The sequence below is a fragment of the Anolis sagrei genome, chromosome 6 (genome assembly GCF_037176765.1).
Source record: "Anolis sagrei isolate rAnoSag1 chromosome 6, rAnoSag1.mat, whole genome shotgun sequence".
NCBI classification, from domain to species: Eukaryota; Metazoa; Chordata; class Lepidosauria; order Squamata; family Dactyloidae; genus Anolis; species Anolis sagrei.
The window spans coordinates 5,381,915-5,402,767 of NC_090026.1; the positions used below are offsets into that span (position 1 = coordinate 5,381,915).

General features: G+C 39.8%; 1 protein-coding gene across 1 annotated transcript in view; it reads left to right on the forward strand.

Annotated features, from left to right (window-relative positions):
- The first annotated feature begins 587 nt into the window (after positions 1–587).
- The window catches only part of POLR2A (RNA polymerase II subunit A), a 46,169-nt gene continuing 25,903 nt past the window's right edge, over positions 588–20,853 (forward strand). Inside the window, exons 1-6 of the mRNA XM_060779851.2 lie at positions 588–1,003; positions 7,958–8,090; positions 9,667–9,803; positions 11,701–11,874; positions 17,722–18,003; positions 20,613–20,774. Of these exons, the coding sequence (XP_060635834.1) occupies positions 914–1,003; positions 7,958–8,090; positions 9,667–9,803; positions 11,701–11,874; positions 17,722–18,003; positions 20,613–20,774 (978 nt within the window). The 5' untranslated portion in view covers positions 588–913. The remainder of the gene's footprint in view (positions 1,004–7,957; positions 8,091–9,666; positions 9,804–11,700; positions 11,875–17,721; positions 18,004–20,612; positions 20,775–20,853) is intronic.

The window sequence follows — 20,853 nt, forward strand, 5'->3', positions numbered from 1 at the left end:
ATATTGTTTCTAGCGCCCACTTTTTGCTTGATATTCAGGCAGTGCTTCTTGTACATCAGAGCACCGAAGCGACCAGCATATATATATAGTTTATTGTACTATATAATATAGTTTATTACAGTACTATCTATCTCTCTATTATACTGTAGTATATTATTATACCACAATATATATACTATATTTGATATAATGTAATATGATATAATATATATATATATATATATATATATATAGTTTATTGTACTAGATCATAACCCAGTTCAAAGCAGATATTGTGGGACTTTCTGTCTTGATATTGTGGGTTATACGATCGTGTGGAAGAGGCAGATCTCCAAAAGGAAACAAAACATACTTCTGTTCCCCCCCCCCTCCTGAGAATTGGTTTCGCCCTTTTCCCCCTCCACAACCCCGCCTTCGTATTTCCTTGCTCTCCGGCTAAGCCCCGCCCTTCGCTTTCTCAGAGACGACGCAGCCGCGGCCCCGCCCACAGGCGCCGTCACCACCCCTGCCGCCCTGGCCGTGCAACCCCGTAGAGGGGGTGAGCCTATTTAAAGCCGCGCCAGAGCGCCACAGGCTCAGAAGCGCTGTAGAGCGCGGAGGGGAAGGATAGCAGGGAGGGGAGAAGGCGGCTGGACGTGGTCGCGGTGGGGGCGAGTGGAGATTGTCAGACGGTCGGCCGGCGGGAGGAGTTCGGGAGTAGCGGCGTGAGGCGGTGTATCGTTCGGCGAAGTGTCTGTGTGAGGAGGAGAAGCGGCGGGGAAGGGGAGAGAAGAGGAGAGGAGAGAAGGGCGGCGCTCCTCCTCCGTGGACGCCTCCTTCCAGACTGGCGGCGGGCTTGTGAGGCGGAGGCAGAGCTGAGGCGGCTGCGTCACGTGACCCCGGGAGGAGCAGAGCCACTGCCACCGCCGCCAAGATGCACGGGGGGGCGCCCTCCGGGGACAGCGCATGCCCACTGCGCACCATCAAGCGCGTGCAGTTCGGCATCCTCAGCCCGGATGAGATGGTACGCACCCCCCCATGCTGGTGCACCCCCCCAAAAAAGACAAACCAAACAAACACACAATAATTACAATAATAATGGCACCCTTTCTTTCCGTGTTGTCATTTAGCTTTGCAATGGATGGGAGGAATAATTGGGTTAACGATTCCCTATTTTACATATATTTATATTGTTTTTTAATACATTTATATTATTTGTTTTGGCATGACATCTGGAGGCGTTTTATATTTATTTTTACCATGCATTTGCAAGATTTTGTGCATTCTTGCATTATATTGTAATTTATAATATATAATTATATATTATAATTGCATTCTCCATTATATTTTGGGTTTTCTTATCCATTTATTTACATTTATATGATGCTTTTTATTATCTTTATTATATTATATATTTATTACATTATATATTTATTATATTTGCAAGAGTTTATGCATTCTTGCATTATATTTTGGGTTTTCTTATCCATTTATTTACATTTATATGATGCTTTTTATTGTCTTTATTATATTATATATTTATTACATTATATATTTATTATATTTGCAAGAGTTTATGCATTCTTGCATTATATTTTGGGTTTTCTTATCCATTTATTTACATTTATATGATGCTTTTTATTATCTTTATTATATTATATATTTATTACATTATATATTTATTATATTTGCAAGAGTTTATGCATTCTTGCATTATATTTTGGGTTTTCTTATCCATTTATTTACATTTATATGATGCTTTTTATTATCTTTATTATATATATTATATATTATATATTTATTACATTATATATTTATTATATTTGCAAGAGTTTATGCATTCTTGCATTATATTTTGGGTTTTCTTATCCATTTATATTTATATTACGCATTTTATTATATTTATTATATTATATATTTATTATATTATATTTTCAAGAGTTTATGCATTCTTAAATTATATTTTGGTTTTTTGTATCAATTTCTTTATATTTATAATATGCTTTTTTATATTTATTATATTATATTTGCAAGAGTTTATGCATTCTTGCATTACATTTTGAGTTTTCTTACCCATTTATTTACATTTATATTATGTTTCTATTTTTATTATATTGTATATTTATTATATCATTTGCAAGAGTTTATGCATTCTTGCATTGTATTTTGGGTTTTCTTATCCATTTATTTATATTTATATTATGCTTTTTATTATATTTTTATGTTATATATTTATTATGTTATTTGCAAGAGTTTATGCATTCTTGCAATTTATTTTGAGTTTTCATATCCATTTATTTATATTTGTATTATGCTTTTTATTATATTTATTATATTATATTTGCAAGATTTTATGCACTCTTGCATTGTATTTTGGGTTTTCTTATCCATTTATTTTATGCATTTTCTTATCCTTTTATTTTATTTATATTATGCTTTTTATTATATTTATTATATATTTATTATATTATTTGCAAGAGTTTATGCATTCTTGCATTACATTTTGAGCTTCCTTATCCATTTCTTTATATTATTATTGATATTTATATTATGTTATTTTTTATAATATTGCATTAATTCTTCCATGACATTTGGAGGCTTTTATTTATTTTTACATTTGTGAGAGTTTATGCATTCTTGCATTACATTATGGGTTTTCTTATCCATTTATTAGACTTTTATTTATTTTTACCTTGCATTTGCAAGATTTTGTGCATTCTTGCATTATATTTTGGATTTTCTTATCCATTTATTTATATTTATATTATGTTTTTATTATATTATATATTTATTATATTATTTGCAAGAGTTTATGCATTTTTGCATTACATTTTGAGCTTTCTTATCCATTTATTTATATTATTTATTTTTATATTATGTTATTCTTTTATAATATTGCATTAGTTTTTGCATGACATTTGGAGGCATTTATTTATACCTTACATTTGCAAGATTTTGTGCATTCTTGCATTACATTTTGAGTTTTCTTATCCATTTATGTTATTATAGTCCTTTATAATAATGCATAAGTTTTTAAGACATTTGGAGGCTTTTATTTATTTATACCTTGTTATTCCTTTATAATAGTTCATTATTTTTTGTATGACATTTGGAGGCTGGTATTTATTTTACATTGCATTCAGAATATTTTGTGCATTCTTGCTTTACTTTTTAAAAAAAATCTGTGTTATGTGTATGTATATATATATATTGCATGATGACATTTAGAGGCTTTTGTTTATTTATTTTCACATTGCTACTGGAAACATTTATGCATTCTTGCATTACCTTTTGGGGTTTTCTATCCAATATATTATTTTATTCATTTATATTATTTATTTTTGCATGATATTTTGAGGCTTTTATTTATTCATTTTAGGCATTTCATATATCCTTCCACTGAGGGTTTTATTTAATTTTTAATTTCATTGGAAGGCTTTTATTCATCTTGTTTCCCTTTGGGGAGATAAAGCAGAATAATAATACTCAATAATAATACTCAATAATGCTCAAAGTTGAGGCAGTCTCCAAGTTATAGACCGGTTAGGTTCTGCTTACCTATCTGAACGCATATCCCTTTGTGAGCCAGCTAGAACATTAAGATCTGCCGGGGAGGCCCTACTCTCGGTCCCACTGCCTTTGCAGGTGCAATTGGCAGGGACAAGAGACAGGGCCTTCTTGGTGGTGGCCCCTCATCTGTGAAACTCCCTCCCTACCAAGATCAGATTGTCCCCTCCCTCCTAGCATTTAGGAAACAATACCTGGTTGTTCAAGAAGGCATTCAGTGAATGATAAATATGGAAATAGTTAAGATATCCTCGTGATCGATGCAAGACTTAAATGTTTATGTTGTGTTTGTGATTTATAGTTTAATGGTTTTAATCTATTATATGTGGCTAATTTGATATGTTTTATATGTGTTAGGCATTGAATTGTGCCATGGATTATGTTGGGAACTGGTTTGAGACACCCCCCTCCCCCCAGGGGTGAGAAAAGTAGTATATAAATAAATAAATTCAGTAGGTTTGTTCTTAAGTTGAATTTGTATCTAAGTCAGAACTAAGTATTACTCCAGCCATATAGATAGATGCGCTTTGGATAGCATAGGGAAACAAGGATTGGTGATAAGGCTTTAGTTGAGAGACTTTTTCCCTTGATAATATTCTTTCAGGAATGAATTTCCCATCTGAGAGGGAGATCTCTTTCACTTCCTGTTGTCTCAGCCCTATTCTTAACTAGGAGTCATCTATAAGTTGGATGTCTGTAACCTGGGGATTGCCTTTACCTGAAACTTAAAACTGTGAATGTTACTCCACCTCTCCCTTTATTATACATAAATGAGGGATTTTATTTGGGAAGAACAGTAATCAAGACTCCCTCCAAGATTACTTCTATGCAGCGGTCACCACTGGCGTCTGACCCACTTCTATGGGTCATTGAAATCAATGGTGTTTCCTAACATAAAACATCAAAAGTCCATGTTTTATATGTGGATTTATTTGTATTTTGGTGAGTATTTTCAACCTGTTGGTGGTTGTATCCATAGCTGGAGAATCTGGGGATATGGGGGGCCAACTGTATTTCTGTAGCGTTCCCCATTCTTGAAGTACTTTGGCCACATCATGAGGAGACAGGAAAGCCTAGAGAAGACAATTATGCTGGGGAAAGTGGAAGGCAAAAGGAAGAGGGGCCGACCAAGGGCAAGATGGATGGATGGCATCCTTGAAGTGACTGGACTGACCTTGAGGGAGCTGGGGGTGGTAACGGCCGACAGGGAGCTCTGGCGTGGGCTGGTCCATGAGGTCACGAAGAGTCGGAGACGACTGAACGAATGAACAACAACAACCCCATTCTATCAGGCAGCATTTCTCAACCTGGGGGTCGTAAGGAGGGGTAAAAGGAGTCGCCAAAGACAAAAATAAAACACAGTATTTTCCGTTGGTCATGGGATTCTGTGTGGAAAGTTTGACCCAATTTTATAATTGGTGGGGTTCAGAATGCTCTTTGATTGGAGGTGAACTATAAATCCCAGCAACTACATCTCCCAAAGGTCAAGCTTTAGTTTCTCCAAACTCCACCAGTGCTCACATTTGGGCATATTGAGTATTCGCTCCAAGTTTGGTCCAGATACATCATTGTTTGAGTCCATAGTGATCTCTGGATGTAGGTGAACTACAACTCTCAAACACAAGGTCAATGCCCACCAAACCCTTTCAGTATTTTCTATTGATCATGGGAGTTCTGTGTGCCAAGTTTGGTTCAATTCCATTGTTGGTGGAGTTCAGAATGCTCTTTGTAGGTGAACTATAAATCCCAGCAACTAAAACTCCCAAATGACAATATCAATCCCCCGCCCACCCTCCGAACCCCACCATTATTCAAATTTGGGCATATCAGGTATTTGTGCCAAATTTGGTCCAGTGAATGAAAATACAACCTGCATATCAGATATTTACGTTACAATTCATAACAGTAGCAAAATTATAGTTATGAAGTATCAACAAAAATAATGCTATAGTTCGGGGTCACGACAATATGAGGAACTGTATTGAGGGGTCGCGACCTCTGAGGATGCTTGCCATAGATGCAGGCGAAACGTCAGGAGAAATGCCTCTAGAACATGGCCCTATAGCCCGAAAAAAACCACAAGAACCTAGTGATTCCAGCCATGAAAGCCTTCGACAATACATTGACATTAGGAAGGTTGAGAAACACTGCTATAAGGACTTCTGAGGTGATATTCCTTCAAGTGTGGAAGCATTTGGGGATTTAAATCCTGTAACACTCATATTTTCATATAACACGGTGACTTGGTTTATCTAACATTGTTATTTGGAGGCTACTGTCGAGTTGGTTTTGGTATGAGTCATATATTTCTATAGCAACCAGAGCTGCTGGACACGGAGTAAATATCGAAGACTTAGATTTTTGTATAAATTGTGTATTTCTATTCGAAACCTCTTTGATTTTGTCCAGAATCTCCCTGCATAAATCTTGCATTGCACACAACACTTCCAATGGTTTTCTTTGTTGTCCTTCCTTCCAATATGTGCAGTGAGAGAAATATGTAAAACCAATCTCTCAGATCATGCTGCCCTTTGTTTCTGGCTGTGTACTTGGAACTCTTTTTACAGTTACAGAGTTGAGTTGACAGGAGAGAATAGCATCGAATGTGACATTACACTTTGTATTGGAGCATTTAAAAATTCTTGCATTAAATAGCTGCTTGGTGGGTGAACAAATTTGTGCCCCACTCTCTAGTTTTGGAGTGCAGCTACACTGTAGAATCAGTGCAGTTTGACAACCCTTCAAACAGCCATGGTCCAATGCTGTGGAATCCCAAAAGTTGTAGTTTGATTAGGCTTTTAACTTACTCTGCCAAAAGAGTCCTGGAACTTCATGAAGCCACAACTCCCAGGATTCGATAGCATTGAGCTGTGGCAGGAAAAAGTATCAAAACTGGATTCATTCCATAGTTTTGAAGGCCTCCTTAACCCATCAGAATAAAATTCATTTGGGAGATTATTAAGGAGATATTTATTTATCGTGTCATCAGCAACCATACCATTGTATTACATTTCAACAGAACAAAAGAAACAAACAGATTAAAAAACAAACACAGATTTTGCAAACTTGGTAGTTGATTAAATGTCCTTTGACCAGTATCTGGCCTCTTGGAGTGCCTCTGGTGTTGCCGCAAGAAGGTCCTCCATTGTGCATGTGGCAGAGCTCAGGTTGCATTGCAGCAGGTGGTCAGTGGTTTGCTCTTCTCCGCACCCGCATGCTGAGGATTCCACCCTGTAGCCCCATTTCTTAAGATTGGCTCTGCATCTCGTGGTGCCAGAGCGCAGTCTGTTCAGCACCTTCCAAGTTGCCCAGTCTTCTGTGTGCCCTGTGATAATGCGGCATGTCTCATTAAGGGCCACATCTACTGTTTTAGTGTGGTGAGATGCGTTCCACACTGGGCATGCGTACTCAGCAGCAGAGTAGCGTAGCGCAAGGGCAGATGTCTTCACTGAGTCTGGTTGTGATCCCCAGGTTGTGCCAGACAGCTTTCATATGATGTTGTTTCTAGCGCCCACTTTTTGCTTGATTTTCAGGCAGTGCTTCTTGTAGGTCAGGGTATGGTCCAGAGTGACTCCCAGGTATTTGGGTATGCTGCAATGCTCCAGTGGGATTCCTTCCCAGGTAATCCTCAGAGCTCAGGATGCTTGTCTGTTCTTAAGGTGAAAGGCGCATGTCTGTGTGTTAGATGGATTAGGGATCAGCTGGTTTTCCCTGTAATAGGCAGTAAGAGCACCTAGAGCTTCTGAGAGCTTCTTTTCAAACCATCTCAAAGCTCCCTGCTTGAGCGGTAATGGCACGATCATCAGCATAGATGAAGCTTTCTGTCCCTTCTGGCAGAGGCTGGTCATTTGTGTAGATGTTGTACATGGATGGAGCAAGCACGCTCTCCTGAGGCAGGCCGTTCTGTTTCCGCCATCTGCGTCTCTGGCCCTGGAACGCAACAAAAAAGCTCCTGTTTTGTAGCAGGTTTCCTATGAGGCGGGTGAGGTGGTCGTCCTTTGTGATATACATTTTCCCATTAAGGAGATAGAATAACTGTAATGTACTGTAGTGTTCCATTTCTTATTTTCCTGTGCCTAGAGCAAACCTCTCATAGATTTGATGTGCCTTATGGTTTTTGGGTACTCTTGGATAAAAATACTATATTTCTGCAATTCTGAGATGCATTTTCCCCATATAAACGTCTTTAACAATTGAATGCATCCTAGAATTAAAGAAATGCAGTAGATCTGTTAGCACCACTTCTCTAAGTTTTTGAAATTTGCATTGTCTTGTTATATTGGCTATAATACCAGGCATGGGCATGGTTAGGTTGTTAGGAATTATGGGAGTTGAAGACCAGAATATCTAGAGGGACAAAATTTGCCCATGCCAAGGCTATACTGATTTTGTCTTTGCTTTTCCTTTCCAGAAACGGATGTCGGTGACGGAAGGGGGGATCAAGTACCCCGAGACAACAGAAGGGGGCCGCCCCAAGCTGGGAGGCTTGATGGACCCTCGGCAAGGTGTCATTGAGAGGACCGGGCGGTGCCAGACTTGTGCAGGTTAGTCTGTCGATTAAGGCTTTCATTAACACCTACTGTCAATAAAGGTGTACAGATTCACCCTAACCCTTACACAGCATTCATTTATGCTTCATATACAGCTCATAAACATCGCCAGAAGGTAATTTTATACATTGTTTAAAAGTTTTGGTTGGTTTTTTTTTACTTGAAACAAATTTTGCTTACATTGAGCAGTGGTGACACTTTCTTACTAGACACAGTAATTCAATTTTACTAGCAAACCGGAGGTTAAGCCAGTCCCTCCCTTATAAGAGATATGAACACATACATACTGTATGTATTCCAGTATAAGCCTAGTTTTTCAGCCCTTTAAGGCTGTAAAAGCTCCCTTCAGCTTATACTCGAGTCAAAAGTTATTTATTATTCTACTGTGTTATTATTTATTACATTTATTTTATGCTAATTATTATATGTATTATTTTACTCTATTATTTTTATTATTACATTTATTATTTTATTATATTGTTATATTATTTTCTCTATTATTACATTTATTATTTTGCTCTATTACTGTTATTACATTTCCTTTTTACTTCAATATTATTATTTTTATTACAGTTATTATTTTACTCTTATTATTGGAAGGATACGTAAGCACATTTACATTGAAGAAGGTTAGAATAATGGTTTAATCAGAGTTGGACAGTCTTATCTTAAATTACAGGTTTATGTAAATATTCAAAAACATTTAACCTACCGATGCTCAGTTAACGTATTTCTATTTTGACATTTACCAGTAGCAGCTGCATTTCCCATCCTCGGCTTATACTTTTTATACTTATAGGTTTTTAATTGCGTCATGTCATTATTGTTTTGTTTTGAGTTATTTATTGTTGTATTGTTGCTGTTATGTTTTATGATGTATTGGGCTCAGCCACTTGTAAGCCACACCGAGTCCTGCGGGAAATGGTAGCGGGGTATAAATAAAGGTTTATTATTATTATTATTATTATTACTTGAATTAATAGGTTTTCTCAGTTTTTTCTGGTAAAATTAGGTGGGTCGGCTCATACTCGAGTAAATACGGTCAATTGAAATGTAGGGGGAACACAACATATCTCATTAAAAGTTTTCATTTATATTTTTAAAAATACATGAATCAGAAGATAAGAACATACCTTTCTAAGTTTTTTTGTCATTTCTCACTACATTCCTGCAACACACCCATGAAGCTCATTGTATCACCATAAGACAACGGGGAACTTGAAGGCACATAGCAACATGTATACACAGACAATGAAAACATTATATTGCATATTAACCATTGTGATTGTAGCATTACATGCTCTTAAAATCGTTCTCAATTAGTGGTTTTAAGGTAGTTGTAATTGTTTTAAAAAATCACTGTTTGAAGCTGTGTAACTTACATTAGTTGGTGTATTTGATCCAATATTGAGAGAGTGGCAGAATCTAAATGAAACAAACGGGTATTGGCTAGAATGCCTTCATTAGGAAGGTAAGACTTGGAGTTGGAAGAGACCAACCACCGAATTGTTGGGTGAGGTTCTCTGAGGAAGAGGGGCTGATGGTGTCTCCTTTCGCTCCCACCCGGCAGGCAACATGACAGAATGTCCTGGCCACTTTGGACACATTGAGCTGGCCAAGCCTGTTTTCCACGTGGGTTTCTTGGGCAAGACAATGAAAGTTCTCCGCTGCGTTTGCTTCTTCTGCTCCAAACTGCTGGTTGACTCGGTGAGTACAGAAGCTGATTTGTCTCCTTGGACATGAATCCAGACAAGATTTTTTTTACTAACCTGTCTAGTAGGGCTCTTTTGTGTCTAGTTGGGCTCAGGAAAGATAACTTTATACCTTTTTCCTCATTGGGCAATAGCTTTTTTGATTGGTTGCTTATAGTTATGTGCCACAGGTGAGACTACCTGTATTCCTTGTATTGTCGAAGGCTTTCATGGCCAGAATCACTGGGTTGTTGTAATTTTGGTTGTGTTCCAGAAGCATATCTGTATTCCTGTTGACAAACTTCAGTGGTCTTCAACATTTCATGTCTTATATCTCAGCAATCTCTGTCAAATTGTCGCGACCCACAGAACACAGATTGTCTTAAACAGCAATTGAGATGCAAATCTCCTCTGCTTCTGCATCACTCCTTCTTCTTCTCCTACTACTAGTAGTAGGTATGGTGCCAGAATGCTGAGTCTCAACACAAATAAATGGTCTCACTAAGACAGAAAAGTCCCCTTCTTTTTGAGAAGAGTATTGGTACTTTGAAGACTTTTTGGTGCTTACCACAGTTAATTGTAAGCTTTAAGGATAAACATTTCAATTGTGTTATCAGAGGACACACTCTCGGCCTCCAAGGAAGGCAAAAGCCAAAATAAAAACAATCCTGTGACCTAGTTTTACCACGTTATAGGTGCAATAACAAGCAAAGGAAATATAATTGCACCGATAGTTAAAAATTGCAGTGGTCATGCTGGTGATCATTTCTGCTCATATAAAAAGGTACAAACGAATTCAAGTTGGAAATAATTTGTCTTTATTTCACTGGCTGATGACTGCGCAGGCAGTCCCCTGAGGCTGCTTTTTGCAAACCAGAAATGGACTCTTGGCCACTTAGCATTTTATTAATTTCCTTTTCCATTGGCTTTTAAAGTGTCCTCTTTCATGGAGAATTTCTACAGGAGGACCATCTGCCCTTCTGTCTTGTCCATGTGACTCAAGCTTAACTTCTTGATATTCACTTAGCTCCCCCCCCCCCCTTCGATGTTTGACACTGAAACCATTTTCCATACATGCAAGGCAACAGAATTAGTGATGCCCCGGAGAAGAGAAGGGGGCAGGGTTCCTTGAGGTAAATTGACCATGGATCTCCAGTAATCCACCAGAGAGGATAACCATATGGAAGGGAGAGAGTTACACCATGAAAGGTGGCCTGTGGCCCTTGCTGCCTGAGGCATTGAGGAAAAGTACTTTCAAGGCACTACTTGTATCTCATTGGAGACAAAGAATACCAATTGGGTCCTACATGACCTGCCTTTCATCTGTGGTCCAGCAATGTGCCTTTACTCTTAACACAGACACGGGCAAACTTTGGCCCTCCAGTGTTTTGGACTTCAACTCCAAGTCCAAAACACTTGGAGGGTCAAAGTTTGCCCATCCCTGCTCTAAGAGTTATTAGGCATAACTGATCCATGGTATGAGACTGATCTTTCTTTAGATTATAAGGAATCTCCATTTTATGTGAATTTATCAGTGAGGTAGGTTTGTATAGCTACAATCTCCCAAACTAGCAGGTGTCAGGAGGCCTGCTGTGAGCTGAGGCTGGACGAGGATGAAGTGTCTACTCACTTCTGATAGAATCTGTGAGGAGCTGTGATTAAATGTTCACATTTTTACCAACTCAAATGCACATGTGCAAATGTAGGTATGAATATATGAAGTTGTTGTAGCACTGAATTCAACCCTGCAGTCTGTTCAGTATGGTTTGGATTACACTGGACACGAACAGATTTCTGGAATTTATATGCAGGTGTTTAGTAATCTGCATGTTTGGGGCAAATAGTGAAGTGTCAGGAAGGTCGGGTTTTAATCACCTTTTCCAACAGGTCTCTGTTTTGCTCTGTTTCTGCAGAACAATCCAAAGATCAAAGATATCCTGACCAAATCCAAGGGACAACCAAAGAAGCGCCTGACCCATGTCTATGACCTTTGCAAAGGCAAGAACATCTGTGAAGGGGGAGAAGAGATGGACAACAAGTTTGGCGTGGAGCAGCCGGAGGGAGACGAAGACATCACAAAGGAAAAGGTCAGAAGGACAAGTCGTGGGGCGCAGGGGGTGTGATGCTCATATCTGAGATGTCGTTTTCTGGCATCTCCTTTTTAAGTATCAGGTTTTTCTATTCTTGACGTCGGCCTTCTTGAAAACATTCCTGGTTGCTCAAAACATTGATGGGATTTTTGCAACAATATTTGCTTTTTGCTCCCTTTTCCACGATGATGTGTTTTGTTGTACGTAATCACATTTGTGCAAAATGGCTGCCTTTTTTCATAGGTAAAGAGGAACAGCTTGTTGGTTGTCAGAAATGTATAAGTTCACATAACGATGAACTAAAGGCAATCACAGCACATGTGCGTATAAATATTTAGTTCATAGAATCATAGAATCAAAGAGTTTGAAGAGACCTCCTGGGCCGTCCAGTCCAACCCCATTCTGCCAAGAAGCAGGAATATTGCATTCAAATCACCCCTGACAGATGGCCATCCAGCCTCTGTTTAAAAGCTTCCAAAGAAGGAGCCTCCACCACACTCCGGGGCAGAGAGTTCCACTGCTGAACGGCTCTCACAGTCAGGAAGTTCCTCATGTTCAGATGGAATCTCCTTTCTTGTAGTTTGAAGCCATTGTTCCGCGTCCTAGTCTCCAAGGAAGCAGGAAACAAGCTTGCTCCCTCCTCCCTGTGGCTTCCTCTCACATATTTATACATGGCTAATTCTCATAATAAAACTTAATGGGGTCATCAAAGGAAAAAAAACCAAGGTCAATGGTTCAGCCATACAGTCTTTAGTTACAATTCAGTTCAATTTTGTTCTGTCCTTGAGCTGTTACATTTTATGCCTCAAGGCAGTGGGTGAAACTGAATTAGGATGCTGACATGTTAACACAGACCTCAGTGCATTCCTTTTCTGTTGTGCCTTGTCTAAAATGGAGGAGATTGAGATGAAGGTTGCTCAAGAAGATGGGGGCACTTTGTTTTTGAAGCCACTCTACATCCCGCACGACAGAGTTCTGAACTAAAAATCCCTTCTCAAAAGTGAAATTAGTTAAGGGTGGGGAACTATTGATGAACAGTCTGTTAAGGGGCCCCTTTACTACTTCCTGGGATTATAGTTGAGCCCCATTACATGTCTCTGTTGACTCACCTTGCCTGCAGAAATCCCAGGCATTTAATGTGGATTAATGTCCAAAAACAAAAGGGAAGCAGGAGGGTGTAGAATGTCAAGAATGGCTAGCAATAGGAATATACACCCAGGAAAGTTGAGCCAACCTCACCTTATGTACCAATCTCACGGACAACACAAAATACAGCAGCAAAGACACTCTGAGATGAATCTGAGGGTCCTGTTTTCAATGCTTTCTGCAACAGATTTCCAGCAAGTTCCAGTCCTCCAAACCAGGTCACAGAAGGCAGAATCTTCTGGCATTTGGCCCACATGCTGCTGACTCCCAGCCCCACTGCCAATTAACTCCAATTAGCAAAGTGCTGGTTTGTTGCCTTTGAGGTCTCCAGGCAACTGATAAATTTAGGTGCACAGCTTTAGAGCTTGCTCCATTTACAGTGGGAGCTGCTAGAATCAAGTGCTCGTAGCTCTGAGGCTGTTAAACCAGGAAGCTTAAAAAAACCTTTATAGGATAATGATATCGAGTAAATGTGTAAATTCAGGCATTAGTAACTTATTACCTTTTAAAATAATTAGTTGCAATTCAACCTGGGTCTATGTTGCAAGTCATAAAGTACGCTACAGTTATGTGAAGTGAATAGATATGTATCTAAATAAATTTGTTACATTTTAAACCAATAGTTATGCTTGATATTTAAAAAAATGGCTTATTATCAGTAATGTTATAACTGGATATGTAATATTTTACAAAAATGGTTTTGGAAATTTAGTTTATTATTTACAGAACTTATATTCATAGAATCATAGAATCAAAGAGTTGGAAGAGACCTCCTGGGCCATCCAGTCCAACCCCATTCTGCCAAGAAGCAGGAATATTGCATTCAAATCACCCCTGACAGATGGCCATCCAGCCTCTGTTTAAAAGTCTCCACCACACTCCGGGGCAGAGAGTTCCTCTGCTGAACGGCTCTCACAGTCAGGAAGTTCTTCCTCATGTTCAGATGGAATCTCCTCTCTTGTAGTTTGAAGCCATTATTCCATTGCGTCCTAGTCTCCAGGGAAGCCGAAAACAAGCTTGCTCCCTCCTCCCTGTGGCTTCCTCTCACATATTTATACATGGCTATCATATCCCCTCTCAGCCTTCTCTTCTTCTCACCCCAAAGGAGACTCAGGGCAGATCATAGAACACATATACAGCAAACATTTAATGTTGATTATAAAATGACAAGACAGACAACAGATAGAGGTATATATAGGTTTTTTTCTCATCATTCGGCATCTTTGGAGGCTGTGCTCGGTTCCAGCTACAGGGGGGTGCTATCGCTCCATGTCCTTGCCAAAGAGCTTTCTTTGTTTGTAAACTTTCCTTCGAAACGCCATGCCTAAAATACCTCCCTGCTTAATGCAGTTCCTATTCATCTACTCGCATTGCTGTTTTCGATCTGCTAGGTAGGTAGGGAGCTGGGCTGAAGGTCAGGAGCTCACCCTGACCCAGTCTTTTGATTGGCAAGATTTACTACAGCTGTTGAGTAACCTGCTATTCTAAAGCCGGCTCTTTAGATCTCCAAGGAAGTACAGTATGCTCATATTTGTGGAGGATACAATTCTGAACTTGTGGAAAGAGGAAACTGAATAACAGTATACCATATTGAAATAAATCACAAGTTACCTTAAAACTAGCTTGAAGGACCTAGAAAACTCCTAGGAAGGTATTCTCTAGGATTTTTTTAGGTTCTCTAGCATAAATCTGTGGTAATGCCTAGTTGAAGCATAACGGAATTGTATGGAAGACCTAAAAAATTGGTAGGGATGACACCTTTTCCCTAATGTGGATGATACTACTGATTTGGGGGCCGTGGTATATCTGTCATTAGAGGTGGGTCATCCACTAAAATTATTGCTGTAAAATTATAAGATACTTGTTACATTTAATACTGAGTCAAAGGTAAGAAATTAGGGGAAGGGTTCATAATTTTTCTCAGCATAGGACTTCAGACTGAACCTGTCTGCCACCGAGCAGAATTCAGAGTGCTGGCTTTAGCCTATAAATCTCTAAACAGTTCCAGTCCAGCTTACCTGTCTGAACGCATCTCCCTTTATGAGCCAGCTAGAACACTAAGACCTGCCTTGCTCTCGGTCCCACTGCCTTCACGGATTCGATTGACGGGAACGAGAAACAGGGCCTTCTCAGTGGTGGCTCCCTTGGGAACTCCCTCCCTAATGAGATTAGATCAGCTCCCTCCCTCCCAGCATTTAGGAAAGAACTTAAGACCTGGTTGTTAAAGAAGGTATTTAGTGAATGACAGGAGTATCAAAGTATGGAAACAAAGATAACCTCAATACTGATGCAAGACTTAAATTTTTATGTTGTGTTTGTTGTTTATTGCATTATAATTTTAATGGTTTTAATCTATTGTTATATGTGATGCTTTATACATGTAAGGCATTTGATTTTGTCATGAGTTATGTTGGGAACCGCTTTGAGTCCCCCAGGGGTGGGGAAGGCAATATATAAATACAGTAAACAAACAAACAAACAAGTAAAATACAGTAAACAAATAAACAAACCCATTGAAGAACCAATCAGCTTCCCTCCAAACAAAGAGGCTTCTGGACATCCAGTCCAACCCCTTCTGCCTATCAGGAATATATACCGTATATACTCAAGTATATACGGCTTATACTCAAGTATAAGCCAACCCAAATATAAGCCGAGGCACCTAATTTTACCACAAAAAACTGGGAAAACTTATTATTTCTAGTATTTTTACCCTGTCACTTCTCTACCCTCGAAGGGGGACTCAGGACAGCTTACAATGGGCACCGATACGACGCCCATTGGCACCGATACAACTACATAACAATTATAACAATTACAATTGTTACAATGGGCAATTGTAACAATTACAATTACAATGGGCACCGATACAACTACATAACAATAATAATAATAAAACTACAATTGAACACAAATCATAATTAAAACAATACATCAGCAATTATTAGAACAGTAAAACAGTCTCATCAGCCATATCGCCATTCCAGTCAATGTCCCTCTAAAGTGCTCCATACATCTACAGTCTGAAAGCCTGGTCCCAAAACCATAATTTTAATTTCTTTCTGAAAGCCAGAAAGGAGGAAACAGGTCTTATCTTATTGAATTGAGTATAAGCTGAGGGTGGGAAATAAATAGAATCAAATAAGAAATGTAGTAGTAGTAGTAGTAGTAGTAGTAATAGTAGTCATAATAATATTAATAATAACGACAACAACAACAACAACAAAGTAAAATAATAAATAACCTTGACTCGAGTATAAGCCGAAGGGGACATTTTCAGCCTTAAAAAAGGACTGAAAAACTAGACTTATACTTTTTTATTATTTTTTTATTAGATTTTCCACAATTACAATAAAAGAAAGAGGTCAAAGCAGAGGAGTGGGGGGGGGGGAAGGTTTACATAGACATTGGGATGGGGGTAGGGAATAGAGAAAAAGGGGTGAGGACGAGGTAGGGAGGGGATACACTATGTGGAAGGTAGGGGGGAGGAGGGGGAAGATAGTTTTACTTCCAGGATTGCCCAGGTTGTCTCTATCCATTATATCAGTTATACATGTTTGTCCTTGTTTATATCTGTTCAAATTATAACATTATTACAGGATAATACATTTTTCTTTCCATAATCTTGTTTGAAAAATCAATTAAATCGCAAACATATTAATCTCTTCGCTTACTTCTATTGTTATCTATTTTTTCTTTTATTATTCTCCTTGGGTTTCAGTTACAAATCCATAATATATATCTCTTTGTTCTGTTCTCTAACGAAATCTAAGACTGCTTTCTAGTCCGTTTTTTGGGGCTTTGCGTTACTGAGTGAAATTTTTTGAGTTAGTATATCCATACTAATTATATCCATTATCTTTATTGTCCACTGTTCTACTGTTTTCCACAATTTTGCTAGTGTCATCCTTGCAGCTGTGATTAAGTAGAAAAACACTTTATCTTTATTTTTTTCTATTTTGGTGACTAGTATTCCCAACAGTAGTGTTTCCGGTCTTGGGTTAAATTTTATATTTAAGATCTTTTCCATGTTTTTGTGGATTTGTAGCCAATAGTTTTTTATTTTTCTACAGCCCCACCACATGTGAGTGAAATTGCCTTTTTCTTTTTCGCATTTCCAGCATAGGTCTTTCGTTTTACCCTTATTAATTTTTGTCAGGCTTATACTTGAGAATAATAATAATAATAATAATAATAATAATAATAATAAGCTTTATACTCCGCCACTATCTCCCCAATGGGGACTCGGAGCGGCTTACATGTGACAGCAAAATAAAACTGAAACATAAACAACAAGCAACATCATCTAAATTACATAGAAAAAAAGGTATAAATACAGTAACAAAATAACATTCCAATAAACACAATCACGATAATAGTGGGCAGGCCACATGTACAGGATAAAATGTTAAAAGACTCTAATGAGATAAAAATAGGAGCAAATTATTTGCAGGGAGCTCATAAAAACACACAGGGTTGTGAAACTAAACTTCCCAGCCTTCCTGACACGTGACCATTCAGCCTCTGCTTAACATCCCCCACCACCACCCCCAGCCTGAGAAGGAGACTCCACAGTAGCATGTTCAGTTGCTGAACCTCTCTTGCCATCAGGAAATTCTTTCTAATGTCTAGGTTGAATCCTTTTTTTCCTGCAACAGTCCTCCCCCTGATGCCTCTTCTTCCTTTCTCTTGCTGCAGGGCCATGGCGGATGTGGGCGCTACCAGCCGAGGATCCGCCGCTCGGGCCTGGAGCTGTACGCTGAGTGGAAGCACGTCAATGAGGATTCCCAGGAGAAGAAGATCCTGCTCAGCCCGGAGCGGGTGCACGAGATCTTCAAGCGCATCTCGGATGAGGAGTGCTTCATCCTGGGCATGGACCCCAAGTTCGCCCGGCCAGAGTGGATGATCTGCACGGTGCTCCCCGTCCCACCGCTCTCCGTCAGGCCGGCCGTGGTCATGCAGGGCTCCGCGCGGAATCAGGTAATAAAGCAGGCATGGCATGGGGCAAAGTTCGGCCCTCCCTCCAGGTGTTTTGGACTTCAACACCCACCATTCCGAACAGCCGGTAGGCTGTTCGGAATGGTGGGTGTTGAAGTCCAAAACACCTGGAGGGAAAGCCGAAGTTTGCCCCATGCCTGGAATAAAGGGATGGACTGGGCCAGTGGAGTGGACTGTTGGCTTGGCTTTGACTCCCAAGCCCTCCCAACAGATAGCCATCCAGCCTCTGTTTAAAAAGCTCCAGAGAAGCTAGACTCTCAGGCTGTAGTAGATTCCACTGTCAGATGGCTCTTACCGTCAGGGAATTTCAATTGGAATCTGTTTTCCTGCAGTTTGAATTCATTGTTCCATTGTGATCTGGTCTCTAAAGCAGCAGAAAAAAGCCTTCTCCATCTTCAATAGGATATCCTTTAGAACAGGGGTCCTCAAACTAAGGCCCTCCAAGGTCATTGCTCTTGCTCAGGGTCAACCTAAGTCTGAAACTACTTGAAAGCACACAACAACAACAACAACAACAATCGTATCTCATGAGCCAAAAGCAGGCCCACACTTAGAATCATAGAATCAAAGAGTTGGAAGAGACCTCATGGGCCATCCAGTCCAACCCCATTCTGCCAAGAAGCAGGAATATTGCATTCAAATCACCCCTGACAGATGGCCGTCCAGCCTCTGTTTAAAAGCTTCCAAAGAAGGAGCCTCCACCACACTCCGGGGCAGAGAGTTCCACTGCTGAACGGCTCTCACAGTCAGGAAGTTCTTCCTCATGTTCAGAAGGAATCTCCTCTCTTGTAGTTCCGCATCCTAGTCTCCAAAGAAGCAGAAAACAAGCTTGCTCCCTCCTCCCTGTGGCTTCCTCTCACATATTTATACATGGCTATCATATCTCCTCTCAGCCTTCTCTTCTTCAGGCTAAACATGCCCAGCTCCTTAAGCCGCTCCTCATAGGGCTTGTTCTCCAGACCCAGTCGCCCTCCTCTGGACACATTCCAGCTTGTCAATATCTCTCTTGACAAGCTGGGGTGTGTCCAGAGGAGGGCGACTAAAATGATGGGCGACTTCCTATTGAGATACGAATAAGTTTATATTTGTTAAATTGTTCTTCATGTTAATTATTGTATTGTTTTTAAGTGATTTTTGCACTACAAATAAGATATGTTATAATCCGGCCCTCCAACAGTTTGAGGGACTGTGACCTGGGCCTCTGTTCAAAAAGCTTGTGGACCCCTGCTTTAGAATATGGTTTTAAAGATAATTTTTACCCTACTCTTCATTCATAAAGTCGCTTAGAATTGCTTGCAAAATGTTAATTTGCCCTCAGGCTTACAAAATCTTAGAAAAAAAAGATGTAGTACAAGGTGAGGCAGCATAACTTTCTTTTTCAAAACTTAATAAAACCCATTGTATGAGTCAGATTTTTTTTAAAAAAATGTATAATGTAGGTGCATACCTAAAGTTTTGTTTTACGTAGTTTTGAAGATCAAATTAGGTAGGTGCCGTCCCCCATCTCCATACACTGAGTAAACCGATTTCTGGTGTTTGTCATGACTCTTGCCAGTATAGCAGGCGTTCTGTTGGCAATTTCTTCCTGGACGTTGGTCTTCAAATCTTGTAGGGTCCTTGGACACGGTTCACATAAACACGGGATTTCAAAAAACCCCATAGAAAAAAATTCAAAGTGCTGGCGTTGGCCTATAAAGCCTTAAACGGTTCCGGCCCAAGTTACCTATCCGATCGCATCTCTGCCTACGAACCCACTAGGACTTTGAGATCTTCCAGGGAGGCCCTGCTCTCGATCCCACCTGCAACACAGGCACGGCTGGCGGGGACGAGAGACAGGGCCTTCTCGGCGGTGGCCCCTCGGCTATGGAATGCCCTTCCTACGGACATCAGATTGGCTCCATCATTAATAGTATTTCAGAGAAAAGTGAAAACCTGGTTATTTGAACAGGCGTTTGAATAGGCAGTGCAATGAATATAGGAACGGAACAATGGATGACGAGTTTGGATCATGTTTTCAGTTATGAGACGCCAGTGAATGGTTATTGTGTTAATTGCTTAATCTGTTATTGTGTTAATTGTTTTTAAATATCCTGTTGTTGTTAGCATTGAATTTTTGCTGCTATTGTTGTTGACCGCTGTGAGTCGCCTAAGGGCTGAGAACAGCGGTATACAAATAAAGCAAATAAATAATAAATAAATAAAATCACAAGGGGCCAAGTCTGGAGAGCGGGCCGGCCACTCTGCTCAAAAAGTAGGCCTCAACGGCAAAAGCACGCTCCTCACTGTTCCAACGCATGATGGCAACTGAACTGTGTCAGGATAAAACTTTATACTCCCGCCTCTCGAACGGGACCACTAGCGCTCCGCTACATCTTGAACCGACTGAATGGCGCACATTTTTAAAAAGGAAGTTATGCTGCTTCACCCTGTATATAAGACACGATGTAACTGTGTCTTGCTGGCTGCCTCCTTCCCACTCAGAGGCCAACAGAATAGCAGTTAAGCATATGTTCAACACCTGCAGAGGTGTACATGTACACATTTGTGTTCTAGCATGTATATCTTTCCTTATCCTTCCCACCATTCTCCAGGATGACTTGACTCACAAACTGGCCGACATTGTGAAGATCAACAACCAGCTCCGGAGGAATGAACAGAACGGGGCAGCTGCCCATGTCATTGCTGAAGATGTCAAACTCCTGCAGTTTCACGTGGCCACCATGGTGGACAACGAGCTGCCCGGGCTGCCTCGGGTAAGTGCCTGGAGCAGATTTCCTCCATAGTAGGAAATCCGATTGCTACTCTGCTTCCTCAGCAGGGGAAAATTGCACT